The sequence below is a fragment of the Gouania willdenowi genome, chromosome 8 (assembly GCF_900634775.1).
Source record: "Gouania willdenowi chromosome 8, fGouWil2.1, whole genome shotgun sequence".
In the NCBI taxonomy this organism is placed as follows: domain Eukaryota; kingdom Metazoa; phylum Chordata; class Actinopteri; order Blenniiformes; family Gobiesocidae; genus Gouania; species Gouania willdenowi.
In genome coordinates this window covers 17,028,553-17,043,483 of record NC_041051.1, presented here as the reverse complement: position 1 = coordinate 17,043,483, position 14,931 = coordinate 17,028,553, and the positions used below count along the sequence as shown (strand labels likewise).

The window sequence follows — 14,931 nt, the reverse complement described above, 5'->3', positions numbered from 1 at the left end:
CAGATATAAGAGAAAAGGGGTACTTGGGGTAAAACCTTTTTTGACAACCACTGGTATAGATTGAGGGAGTTTACGTGCACTGCATACCTGTGTGATTGTTATGCATCACCAAGCAACAGACATGCTTTAAAAGTAAAGCCCTTTGTTTTTACCACATTCCTGTCTGTGAACCGCCTGCTAACATTGGTTTAAAACTCTGGACGTTCATGTGTTGAGGGTAAAGTATTCGTACTTGTTGCCACTTTAAACAGTCTCTTGATTTTTTGTCAAAAACAAAACCCAATATATAATGAACGTGGTGGAACGAGACATTGTATGACAGTAAAACTCTTTGCTCGGACACTCCTCTTCTCTCACTTCTTGAGGAATGTCACCTTGTACACATGTAATGCAACGTGACAATATTGTGGCGTTGGGAGTAGTAACCTTTTCTAAAAAGAGACACGTGTAAAAACTGCAACAATGACAGATGTATGCTTTGGAAAGAGAAAACACTGAGTTGGCCTAATGATCCCACACCAACATAACTTTCAGAATGCAGTTTCAAAAAGTTAGAAAAACCCATCGTTCATTTGGGGAAACATGAAACTACCTGCCGATGCTTCTGCAAAAATGACACAATAGTTTTAACACACCTATATGTGTGACGTGTGGTGTCAATGGTGCTTACGCAGTAACTCATGAACATAAAGAACAGCACCATGACCCATCAATAACCGTATACTCGTAGTTTCCTTTTTTTTGGCAATCCCTCAGTCATCCTGCTGAGCCTGTCCAACAGGCTGCTCACCTGACAAGACTTCCTCATATGCTAAGTAGGGTCTTCATTTATCAGTTTGTGTAATAAAGTCCACTGTGACATCTTTAAAAGGCAATATATATGAAATTTAAATGGGGTCGTCTGGGATGTGTTTAATGTGATTAAATATATTTTTAAATTGTTTTAATTATTATTATTCAGTACTTTCACTTTCTCAAAAATAAATCTAGATCAAATAGAAGAAAAAAAAAAACAGTATTAAAATATTTGAGCTGGCACATCTTGTTACTTTGTACACAAATCTTGGCTACTCTGTATTTGTTTACATTGTACATAAATTGTTGTATATAACACCAAGGGAAGTATATGTAAAATGCATATGTTGAATAGATGAAAGTAATTTATATATATATATATATATTATCTGTTATATTTTATAACAAAACATGATCAAAAATGAATTCTAGAAAAGATTCTTTGGGGGTTGCCACAAATATGTGATACAAAAATGGGGTCACAATCCAAAAAAGTTTGGGAACCACTGCTATAGTCTGATGAACACACACAAAAATGGTAAGAAATCATTTTAGGAAGCACAGCTGTCTTGTCCTTTTCAAGCAATTTAATATTTTTTTTAACATACATTTCTGGTGCATTGTAATTAGTTTTATTTCCTGTCTTTTCAGCTGTTTTTAATCACTTGCTGCCCAACGCTGTATACAGGAGGCTTAAAAAACAGCAACTTAGAATAAATGTAAGAAATCAAATGCATCAAACATAAGATTAGGTAATGTTTTATTCTTTAAAAAAATATACAAAAAAACCCAATAATTGTCAGTGTTTTTTTTAGGTAATCTCCAATATGAGCATTCATGTGTATACAATAGATGTGAAATCCAATGTGCCCAAATGCAGTATTACGTTACTTTAGCAAAAATTGTTTATCAGTAAAAGTAACTTCTGTCATGATGGTCATTTAAACTTTGCTCCCTAGTCTATATTTCCCTAGTAGGAGGAGTGAAAAGTGAACAAAAAAGATGAAGTATCGCCTGCAGACAGGGTGAAATGACAGCAAAAAGCAAGGTTGATGAGTGTTAGAACTTCCAATACTCATTAACTCTGCCTTTTGCTGTCATTGCCTTCTAACTTAGAAAGATGTCACCCATTGAACTGAAAGGTCAATTCAATAAGATGGTAAGGAACGAGCGAACGAGACAAAATAGATGCTAAAGGCTTTATCTTTTAACCAAAATGGACAAAATAAAAAGCAAAGACATTGGAGGATCAGTTAAGGTGGAAAAGTGAGGAGATAATGGCAGATCAAGAAGATATGGACATGTACAGAGCTTCAAAGGACACTGCATGAGGAGCTTCCAGACAAGAAGAATAAGGAAAATCACAGAGACAGTTTCTAAATGTAGTGAAAAAGGAAATTAAAATTGGGGTTGATGTAAAATATGGTGATGCTGTGGTGACCCTTTGATAGAAACGCTGAAACACGTATGTTTCTAAGTAGCAATTTCTTATTATTCCTCCTTTGGTAACAAAATCATATTTGTATATTTGTATTATTTTTGTAAATATCTGTATCATATTTATATATTGTATTATTAATATTATTATCTATCTTACTTTATTTTTTACTACTGTAATGTGTGTGTATCTGATCCTTATTTTTAACTGTCTTTTACTTTTAATTATACACTTATTTAACGTTTAATCTTTATTTCGTCTTTGTTAAACATTTTATTCTTTTATTTGTGATTTTTTTTTTTTTTTATGGCTGTAACAAAAGCAATCTCCCCCTGGGATTAATAAAGGAATTCTGATTCTGAAAATAAATGAGTGTAATAATAACCAACAAAGCAAAACAAAAACCCACACCGAGAACCAATCGTATTAAAAATGTAGAGTTTAATATATATATTTGTATTTGTTTCTGACATTCTGATTAGGATTGCAGATAGGCTTCACAGTACACACTGTGTTCCACTTGATATGCTATAAGCAGAGGAGGAAAGGGTGGGTATGGGGGTCATCATGGTGGGCTCCACAAGTCAGCTTTTGTTTGTCCACAAGTGAAAGCCGAAGGCAGTATGTCCACAAACCTTCACTCCTGCACCATATTGCTCAAAAAGCCACAGAGGATCCTCAAATGTGATCCACATTCTGTAGAATCCATCCATTCATTGTATACACTCACTGCCCTTCTTACCATCCCAAAAACAGTGATTGACACAAAACATGGAATATCAAAACACTATCCAAGCGCATGCATTGCTCTTATTCTTGTACATTTTTTTTTTTTTTGACCAATTAAACCTGTCCACAGACAATGTAAACAAATTCCCTTTCCCTTGGGTTAATGTTCTGCGCGATGAGGTGAGTTTGGAAAAATAAGTTGGACTCAAGTGGATAAATTTGCTCCATGTGATATACAGCAGATTTTTTATTTTTATTTTTTGAATGACTGAAATTAAACATGTGATGCAATTATGACTATTTAAGGAATGGTGCAGATCTCTCTATGTTAGCAGCATATTTGCACCAAAAAATGAATGTCCACCAAATAATACGTGCTATCAGTTGGGCTTATGTGGCACAAAAGTAAGTCAGGACCTGGTTAACTCTCACTCATACTCACTCACTCACTCACACTTGCCCTGTTGAATGTGATGAAACACAATTTTCCTTTTGGAAATGAGGTCAGTCACATTCCGAGATAACCCCGCCTGCTTATCCGTAAGAGTCCAGAGAAGAAGAAATCCTCCAGCATACATCAATCACAACCATAGTCTCAAAATGACACCAGAGTTTGAGAACACTTGAACTACTGTTGTCATACAACTAGTACAACTAAATAACCAACATCACCAAAGTCTTCAGCAACAAAGTCTATTGAGAACACACAGAGGCAGACAACAGGTGATCACCTGTGAAAAAAGACTGATTAGGAATTTGTCTTATTAGTTTCAACTCAGATATTAAATAGACTAAAGGTGCAAATAACTTATTGGTTTTCAAATAACAACATAATTGCACTTTAAATATATCCCAGACATAATATTTATAAATAAAAGAAGTAACATGATGATATTCAAATTATTTAATTTATTGTCACAAGTAAATTTAGATGTTTCCCAAAGTTTCCTTTTTATCCATTTGGTGCCACGAGCTACACTATTCACATTATTCCTGGGGACGCTACTGTAGACATGTTTATGGAAGCAATAACCTGTGTGATTGAAGAAGCAGATAGCAAGTGGCTAGTTAAGAATGAAATTCATAGTAATTCTTCTTGTCTCTTTGAAAAATAAAGCTAAGCTATTTTACATTGCTTGAATAATGTAACGGCAAAAGCAGAAATTTTTAGTATATACAGTACATGACACTGTAGTGTGCATGGTGATAGACTTCTCTGTTTGTTCAACCCAACAAAGCCAATACATTACTTGCATTATATGTTATACATTAGCCTGTGTACTTCAGTGGTTCTCAAACTTTTTCTCTTGCACCTTCCTTTAAAATTTGCAACAAAAAAATTAACAAAACAAGTAAATAAATAAACCTTTGTTGAAAGAGGTAAAAATGCTGACTATTCTTCAAAACGCATACAAATAACATAAACTGTGCAATCGCATACTAAAACAGTAATAATAAAGATCTTTTAGTGCAAATAATTATTTTTTATATTTTTGTCAATGTTCAAGAAGGCCGTTCTCGCCCCGCCCCCCAGTTTGGGAACCACTGGTTTACAGGAAGTTGCACCCATAATCAAGAAGTAACTGCCAGGTGGTTCCGATTATCTTTAAAAAATAATTATTTTTTAAGGAATTACAACACAGTCACTCAAGCTCAAGCATTTAAAGCAAAATAAGATGGCACCTCATTTCTTTTTAAACAAAATTGTCACTTTTCTGCAGCATCGTCATAACCTGGTGTTAAAGTGAGAACGCATGAATCCACAGTAAACCTGTTCATTGTGTGCAGGAAGAAAAATAACACTGAATCTTTAATCATTACACTTTCTACACCATAAATATCAGCACATATATATATATATATATATATATATATATTTATATATATATATATTTATATATATATATATATATATATATATATATAATTACCTTCATGTATTCAACATATGCATTTTACATATACTTCTCTTGGTGTTATATACAACAATTTCTGTACAATGTAAATATTTACATCTGGAGTCAAAGGTCACTGAAACCTGAAGCACTTGAAACAAAGTTAGGAGAAAGAATCACATGAACCTAAAGGCAGTGTTGTCATCCATCCACATCCAAGAGTAACAGCACAGGGGAGGCTTTAGATCCCAAACTTTCAGGGTGAAAAAAACAACAGAACACTCACACTAAATAAAGCACTGCCGTACTAAGGTCCTATAACCGAAGCAGTTCGATCATACTGGCTTGTCATGCAGACACATATTGGTGCTTTCCTTTGAGTTGAATAACAGATGCAAGTATAAAAACTTGTATTACATTAACATTCTTCTTATACTGTGCTGGTTTGTAGTGAGGTAACGTGAGCTCACTAAACTAAATGTAAGACCTACAGTAGTAATAAGATGTGATAAAATATGGTGACGTGTGAGGGTCACTAACAACAGAACTGCGTTGGATCCGGGCTCTATCTGTTGCTGAACTGCACCCTGACTCTGTCTCTGGGTCACCCTGAGAATGGGATTCCTACCATGACCACGTCAAACTCTGCTTTTCAGTTCCCAAAAATGTGTACATTTTGAATATTGTATTGCAATTTGATTGCATGTTCTAATAAGGCAAAAAATAAAATTAAAATACAAACATATCCACAAACCACTGCAGCAAATAACAAAGGTGTACAAAGCAAAGCCAGCAAATTCTTTGATGATACTCTAATCTATAATCCAGTCTTTTCTTCTAAAGGCAACTGTTCCTCCCTTATGGCATTTCGGTGTTTCAAATCTGTGTTTATAGTCACATGATCCTTTTAGCGAGCAGTTGTGAGAGATGGGTTTTTCTTCAGATATCAGGTGGGAATTGGTGAGGCCTGTTGGTGTGTTTTCACCAGGCCTGGGTGGCCATAGTTTTTAGAGTATGGGTGCTGGTAAATGATGCCTCGGGGTCATAGGGTGGTGCTCTGGGGCTCCTCCTCAGGAAAAGCATCACCCTCTGGAGAGTCCATCACTGCCAGGGACCTCCTGCAGGGGGCACCGCTGAACTCATCGATGAGGCTGTCCAGATTGACATTGATGGAGGGGATTTCATAATTGAAGATATCTAATTATGAGCATGGTGGGGAAGGTGAGTATGATAAGTCAAAGTGTAGGAAACAGCCACGATGGTTGACAGGAGGAGGAGAAAAGGGCATATGATGATGATGAGGTGTAAGAATGGAAAAGAGCAGAAATAATATTAATCGTTTGAGTGTAAACTTGTGGTAGGCGGCATATCACGTGTGGTTTGCTCTGTCTGAAGCAGTCACTACATCACATGTGCTTCACATTCTACACAGGGATGTTTTCAGCGTGTTGCTAGTCACACCAACAAAAAAAAGTTATGACTTGTGTTGTGTGTCACTGCCTTTGTGTTTTTTTTTTAAACAACAAGGATGTTTTAGTCTGATAAAATTCAATACCAACGGGACTGCACAATGACACGTTACATGTTTACAACACTGGCCAGGAAAACCAACACAGAGGCAACAGGATGTGATTGGATCTCTGTGGAAGAAATGGCACCAAAAACACCAAGTGGTCTTCAATGAAATCTCATGTGGAAGGGGATCTAGTTTTTGCTGAAGTATGTCTTCAAGATGCTGCGTAGATAGAGGATGCAGCAGAGACTGATTACTACACCTGTGTAGGAATGAGATGGGGGCTGTGTTCGAAATGGCATACTCCATACTATGCACTACAAACTCATGAATTATGTACTGTCTACTATATACTATTAAGTGTGGTTAGGAGGAATAGGATTACTGCCGTTCCCAGTGAAGCATACTTCCAAGTTTACCTAGAGGCATTTCAAACCTACAACGACAAAAACTTGAAGCACACTGAGGCTAAATATCTCCATTGATTCGCCAAGCAAGAAAGTGAACAAGTAGAAAATCAACATCTGGTCATATGATCCATAAAACTTGCAAAACTTCCGGTTAGCTTCAAAACAAGAGCCCCGTTTACAAAAGCGTTAAAAACTAATAAAAGACAGGAAGATATGCTTTTATTTTGAAAAGGGGATGTGTGACTTTTTGCTTGAAGCTGGTCCCAGGATTATTTTATGTTCCATTCACAATGCATCATGGGGCAGTTAAGTATAACTAGTGTGCTCACCGTGAATACTTAAAAACTGTCCCTATATAGTGTACATTCGGGTATTTCTCGCATACTCAATCTTCCCTTACTATCTAATGTGAACGCACTACATACTGACTTTACTTCAGACTTAGTATGAGTACTATGTTAGTATGCAATTTCGAACACAGCCGGGGTGTGACTGCGTAGTAAGAGGAAGCAGAGGTTAAAAAAAGCAATGAACCCGCCAAAGAAAGAGGGAGGGGTTACCTGCAGCCCCCGCTATAACTAATGTCTGCCAGTAGGGGGCTTTGGGGATGAACCTTATTAAGCGATGGCGTCTGCAATGAGAGCGCACTGTGGTGCACTCTGGTAAGTCCTTAAGCCGTGCATTATTGTTTGACTTACACAACAGTTGTGACACAATAATGCAAAGAACCAATAGGAAGAAGAGGGTCCTAATTAGAGCTGCAGGGAGGAATGTGTGAATCAGGCTGCAGGAGACCCCAGAGGCATCCACAGTACGAGGCCAGGCAGTGAGATGGAGTGCATGGGGCGGGGAGGGGGAGGGGGGGCGGTCTGGCTTACCCTAAAAGTCCCCCTCACATTTAGCCCACACTGAATCCCTGGCCTCACACAGCTGCAAAGTACACAATAGTAGCAGGAGGAACAAGAGAACGATAAATGATAAATATAACAAAGTGACAGAATGAGTGGTATATATTAACAGAACACCTTATCATCAGAACATCACACTATGGGTAGAATAGCTGGGTATGTCTGGCTAGGTTGAGACTGGTGTGGTCTGTGTAACCCTCTGACCTACCTCTGCCAAGTGGGGGTCTGAGCAACATAGATAAACAGAGAGCACATGATGAATCTAATGGCAACTTCAATACAAGCAGGACGGGCTATGTTTTCTGATGTTTCCACATTACCTGGAAACATCATCACATAACACAAGCAATGAATACATTGGTCATTTAATTAGCACAAAGGGATTTGGTTGAACAACGTATCATTCTCAGGCATCTGTGTCTAAAAGGCAACTTTTATTAATTCATATGTGAGGGACCACTGTTTTTATGTCCTAAAGAGTCCTACACTCGTCCTCCGTCCCCATTGGACAGAGCCACAGCCAGTCTGAGAGAGGGCCTCGGTAGCCCCGTCTGTGGTGGTGATGGGGATGTTGATGGTATTGACTGATGTTTACCTGTAGACATGCTTTCCCCAGGAGACAGTCCATCCAGGAGGCCTGGCTCCAGAGGCTGTGGAATACCAGCCATGGCAGACCCACTGAGCCCCGGGGGCACTGTGGGGGGCTGAGGAGGAGGCAGACTGGGTCTCTGCCGAGGCTTAGGAGCTGGTCTGGACTTGGTGAGTGTTCCAGTTAGGGATGGGGGTGATGACAAGGAGTGTTGTGCTCCCACAGGTGTCTGCCCGGGGGATGATGGGGGTAACTGTCCTGGAGGACAGGCCAATCCATAAGGAGAAGGGGTACTGGGAGGTGTGGGGGAAAGACTGACGGGTGACGGCTGGCCTGTGGACTGGTCAGACATTCCAGCAGATTGAGCATATGGTACTTTGGGAGGCACTGGGGCCAACTTTTTAGACCCTAGGAGCACAAAAAATATGTGTGCGTGTTAAATTACAAAACACATGAAACAAATGCATCACTAGTTTCACCTGCAAAGCAAATGAGTTCAAACTGTGGCAGGAATTGACCTTTGCGCAGGGTATGTGGACTGTGCTCTGTGGAGTGGGGAGACTGGCTGCTGCTCTGAGGGCTGCAGCTGGGGGGCACGGTCGGGCCTGCCACCTGGATGGCTTTGTGTCCAATTACAGGGGAAAGCTCTTTACTCTTCAGTGAGCTGAAAAGAGGAAGCAGATGTTAGTGTTTGAGTGGAAGAACACACAGAATGGCTGTGAGGAGAGAGAGCATCATCTCAGAGACAATAAAGTCAATGACCAATAAATAATGATATTGTAAGGTTACTGTCAAAAGATTACAATCTGTGCACAAATAAAATAAATTGTACAATTTTAGCGAATTTACACTAGCAAATCATAGTTGTGTTTGTGAATTTCTTATGGACACAAATCGGAAAAGATCAAAACTATGTCACAGGGTCATGAGTTGAGAAAAGATCTGTAATGCAAATGCTGTGCATGCACATGGAGTTAAAATCATGCCAAAACCTCACAAACACATAAAACATGTTTTACTGAAACTCACGATTCACAAAACTAATGTGGTTTGCAAAAAATAAATAAATTGACAAACAAATGCATTATGTCTCGCAAATAAGAAACATACCTATCAAAGAAATACATGTTACACATGCACACAAAATGTTTTAAATTACAAAAAAAAGTCCTTTAGGTAAAAAACAGAACATTTATTAGAAGGTTTACTGGCACTTGTGTCTAAATCTGCAGGGCTGAAAACTACTGCCAAAAGCCACGAGACAGCTACAGTAATTACAAAAAAGAAAACTGTCACATTTTGGTACTAACTATTTTTTAGTAGAGAATTAGGATTTTTTAGTACTTAAAAACTGTCACATTACTTTTGGCAGTAATTTTCAGCCCCGCAGATTCACACACAAATGCCAGTAAACTTTCTAATAAATGCCCTGTTTTGTACTTTAAATATTTTAGCTTGTACATAAAGAATATACAGTACATACTGTATTTGTAATTGAAGGCATGTTTGTCTGTATGTGTAAAACATGCTGTATTTGTTTGATAGGTTTATTATTTGCAAAAAATAAAATGCTTTAGTTTTCTTTCATAATACTCGTTTTGATGTCTCACTATGGGATACACGCCCCTGCATCATCCCTCAAAAGCCCAATCTCATTACGCCAATCCTGATTGGCTGGTGAAACAAATCCATTCGCCGCTGGTAGTCCCACCTACTATAATTAGCGTGGGAGGAGGATATTACGCCATTCAAACACCTCTTCTCACACGGAGATATCTCCCTTCTTCTAGCTGCCTAACTGTCCACAAACTGACCCTTTTTTGGATTCCGTCGACGGACGCTGCTGCTGGATGCTCTCGCCCACACCTGGTCGACCAGCGCTTCCTTGCCCTCCATGCTTGGTTCAGCACTGCATTAGATGCCTCACCACGGCCATCGAGCACCGACCGCTAACACACCTGTTAATGGCTCGGTCCAACATTGCACTTGACGTCCACCACGGCTATCCAGCCAGTTGATGGCTCGGTTTACAACACTGCCCTTACCGCCCCACCAAGGTCACCAAGTGCCGTTTCTCCTGTTAGCATATTCAAGATTTCAAGCAGGGACACACACCAGGTCTACTCAGGCTGGAAATTCCTGGCAGGCCCTTGACGCCACCGGTTCTTGCTATCACTGTGCTGTGTTCACAGTGAAGAGCCTCCGCAGACGGCTAGCACGCCAAACTAGTCTGTCTGAGCAGGATTCCTACCTCCCTCCGCACGGCACCTCCACCGCAACGGAAAAGGAAATGGGGATCTTCGTGGAGGCCACGGTGAGGCCTGGTTCCAGCTTGGGCTCCCAGCTTGACCTCGACCTGTGGCCCCCCTCCTCTCCAGGGTGCGGAAGCACGGCCCCAACTTGATCCTGGTGGCTCCGCTTTGGCAAGCGATGCACTGGCTGGCAGAGATATATCGGCTGCTGTGCGCTTGCCCCTGGCAACTCCCATTGTGCAGGGCCCTGCTGTCATGGGGGAGGGGACGGTCTTCCACCCACACCTGAAGCACCTGGCCCTATGGGCTTGGCCCACCAGACAACCCTTCTTGCTGGGAAGTGAGAAGAGGTGCTTATTTTGAATGATGCTACTTATAGTAGGTGGGACTACCTGTGGTGGATGGATACGTTTCACCAGCCAATCAGGATTGGCGTATAGAGATTGGACTTCTGAGGGATGACGCAGGGGCGTGTATCCCATAGTGAGACATCTCACTCATATTACTGAGTGAGATGTAGTTTTTGCAAACCACAATGAATTTGTTTGTGAATTAATGATTGTGTATAACATTTTTTGTGTTTGTGTGTTTGGCATGGTTTTAATACTATACAGTACATGCACTTTAATTGTGACAGTTGATTTACTTTCAAAACATTTTATAACTTCTATATCTTTTATAAAACACATTGAAATAATGTGTGTGGATCATGACATCCCTGATTTTGCGAATGTTTGGGTGTTCATGCACAAATCATTTGACAGTAATCTTTCCCCAATTATTACCATCATCACCATCACCTAGAAGAAGCCAGCAGTCTTTTGGCACCATCATGGACGTTAACGCAATACCCTTCAACAATTAGGTACCAGTAAACAAGGAAAATAAATATGTTTCTCCAAAAAATTCTCTAAGGTTAAAACATTTTCAGTTTTTTACTGTAAAAAGTGTTGAAGACGAGTACAGCAATAGTCTTACATGCACACAAATGATAGAACATTATACTTATGCTATTCTTTATCATCTTGATTAAAAAAAGATGGTTTTTAGTTTTTTGGTTATCTCATGAAAGCACAAGAATGCACATTTAAATCGCTTTTCCTCACATGCATATGAGCCAGGCAATCAGAAGCTTGTTGCTGTTTGATACTTTAATTTGATTTAACTTTAATGCAACACTTCAATGATGATATAAAAAAAACACAAATAGATGGGTTTTATGGGGAAACACTGCGTGCTGGCATCTAAATATTTGGGCTTGTCTTTAAAACTGTCAGAAGCTGTTAAATATTGCATCTATAACGTTGCATCTGTCAAAAACGTTCACATATAAGAGATGTGTAATTAAAGTTAAAGATTATAAATCATCTCTAAAGTCTGCGATAAAGTTGGAGATGGAAGGAGAATTTCAAGCATTATGTAAATTATATAAAGATTCAAAATGCTGTCACATTTAAAAAAGAAACTAATGTGTCTTCTTTATCTCTCCCTTTAGTTTCATTTGGGTTGTGTTTTAATTTTTAATTTTGTTACTCAATCTGACTATTCATGTCTAGATTTATATATACTCATTATACCTTTTGACATCCTGCCTTTATTGTTAGTCTAGTTTCCGTCAGGGTAAAAAAACACATAGGCATAGAACCTTTTGAAATAGAAATATTAGTTAACAAAATTAACCTAGATTAAAATGCAGAACAGTTTTTATTGGTATGATACCAACTGCTTTTTCATTATTTATTTTTCTAAATATATGAATATACACCCTGATGTAGTGATGCACATTTTTGGGTAATGGGCATTAACTTACATTATATTATAGTTTTAAAACAACAATAGTTTAGTTTACCTTCCCCGAATTTGACTGATGTGATTAATAGAATTAATAAAGATGTTAAAATGAAACAATATCAATGCTTTTTAATATGCAAAACCTTCCTCAAACCTATTTGATTGTCTTGTCTTTAAATAATAAACCATCTGAAACAAATTACACATTACGTAATGAAGACGGCGCATCATGAGTCAGGTTTGCTCTGACAATGACAAAAACTCTCTGTAATGATTCACACCATCGTCATGTATCACAGTGACACCAAACATTTAGGCGTTAATGAACTGCCAGTCAATACAAACTGAGCACTTTAGGTCGAGCTGGAAAATGCCTAGGTTGTGGGAAGCTATTATGTATTACACCAGCTTAGAATGTCAAAAAACTGCCCCAAAACAAGAAATTTTATGTATTTATGGAGGTGAAAAGACTTTGAAAGTCATGTCATCATTGTGTATTTGGTAAAGGACATAAGTCAGCCAGGGTATGTACAGTATATTCAGTTCAGAGCTGAAGAAGCCTTACAGATTTAAGGTGAAACATCTTCGAGAAAATCTTGATTCTGTATAACATCAACCATCCAACATCGTACCAGTATCAAACCCATCTCTATGTAAGCCAGTGACACCTTTTGTTGCTAAGCAACCTCCATTACAGGCACTCCCAGACACTCTGAATGTGACAGAATCTGATGTGAGCAATTTGAGAGGAGGGAGACAAACAACAAACAGCAAAGATTAGAAATGAGCCAACGAGCTAGCAGAGAGACACAGCTGCCACTCTCTGAACCATCCGTGGAGGCTACAGGTGTGATGTAGTTACCTAGTCAGCCTGGGGGTTCCTCTCTCTCGGGCACAAGGACAGGCAGCCCACGGTGGGGGTGGGGGCGCAGACGAATGGAGGCTAGGGGGGTTGCCAAAGTTATGGTCATGGCGGGTTAGTACCAAGGGGGTTTTGATGTAGAGCGGCGAAGCGTTAACATCTGATAGGGGGGCATGCAACATGTCACCAGGCGGGCTGTGCTTGGGGAAGGGAAGACAGTTGGGTTTGGGGTTTGAATTGATGTCAAGAGAGGAGGAGGAAGAGGAGGAGGAGGAAGGGGGCAGGGTGGGAGGAGTGAAGCCAGACCAGCGGAGAGGGGGTGAGCAGGGGGGCTGGGACTCAGGACCTGGTGCCACAGGGCGAGCGCAAGGAGGAGGTTTTGGGTAGAAGTGCTGGGGGGCTGCGTGGCACGAGGAGGAACGGTAAGGGGGGGGGTGGGCGGTCCTCCCCCGGGGGTGGGTGGGCATGAGAGGTGTCCGGCCGATTGGGCGAGACGTTGTCTGAGCTGTAGATATTAAGAGAATAGACAGCACAAAAGAAACAGCTCTAGTGACTGACTGAACAGGGACACGCACTGGAGCGAGATAGAATAAGCTGGATGATCAGGGTGTTAGTTGGTGTGTGAGTTATTCCATCACTAAAAAATACAGGAAAAGAAGAAAAACACTTTGTAAGGGTGGGCGGTGGGCACCAAGCTTAGCACACAGTCAGCTCAGTGACAAGACAAGCACAGAGAAATAGCCACAAATAAATAAAAAAAGAAGGAAAAATAAAAGAGTGCATATAGGACTCCCTCTGTGAGCACCTTGTGTCTGCACACTGCAAGGAGCTCTGAGGAACTTTCTCTGGAGCCAAAGTGCAAGTTTGCAGCCTAACACACTATCAAGCTGTGCTGACGACAGAATATCTGCACCGTGCTATAGCTGTAAAAGCAGTTTCTGCCCCTCATCCTTATTGCACCAAAGATCCTGCAGTCAGCCCAGGGCAGTGTGAAACAGACACAAAACCCTTTCAATGGCTGAAAGAGCCACAGGAGATGAGAAAAAGCCAGCCAGAACCACAAGCTGTAATATTTTCTTTATAGTGCTAAACAGGCAGAGTGAGTGACCACAAGGTGAATGTTGAATATGTAAAAAAAAAAAAATGGCAAAAAATTTAAAATTGATACTAATTTTAGTGCAAAATGGAAAATGAATGTACAATGAATGCTGTTATAGAAATTTTTAGTTTAGAGGTTGGAATAAAATATTATAATTGAAATAAAAACATAAATAAATATGTTTAAATTCTATATAAGAGCTTTAACCTTCGCCAAATCGTTGCTAAATATCCTCTTTGGCAAATATTGGCAGTTATGTGGATCAGTGATCCTGATCATGGTACCATGATCAATCACACTTTAAATGTTTGTAGGACATTTCCATCCCCATTTATTACAAAACAGTAGGTCCAAATGTGTGGGTACCCCCATTTTTCTGAAAAACCACAAAGAACTGCGCAAACTGGTTTCAACCTGGATGAAACTTGGTGTGCTCATTGAGGAACAAACCTGACATACACAGCGGAGTCAAATTTCATAAAGATCTGTCAATTACATTAAATTTTGCCAATCATAAGAGATAGGGATTTTTTAAAATTTTTTAAACTGATTCAGAATCAGTATATTGATCCAGATCTCCTCCAAAACTGAATGAAATCTTCCAAGGCGTTAGGTTTGGTTAAAATGTTGTCAAAATTAAGTGTTTTTGA

The 14,931-nt window shown here is 39.5% G+C and overlaps 1 protein-coding gene across 1 annotated transcript in view; it reads right to left on the bottom strand.

Moving 5' to 3' along the window:
- Window positions 1-4,887: 4,887 nt before the first annotated feature.
- Window positions 4,888-14,931, bottom strand: part of arhgap44a (Rho GTPase activating protein 44a) — a 39,264-nt gene continuing 29,220 nt past the window's right edge. The window contains 5 exon segments of the mRNA XM_028454675.1: window positions 4,888-6,054; window positions 8,284-8,685; window positions 8,796-8,941; window positions 13,183-13,602; window positions 13,604-13,687. Coding sequence (XP_028310476.1) covers window positions 5,900-6,054; window positions 8,284-8,685; window positions 8,796-8,941; window positions 13,183-13,602; window positions 13,604-13,687 — 1,207 coding nt within the window. The 3' untranslated portion in view covers window positions 4,888-5,899.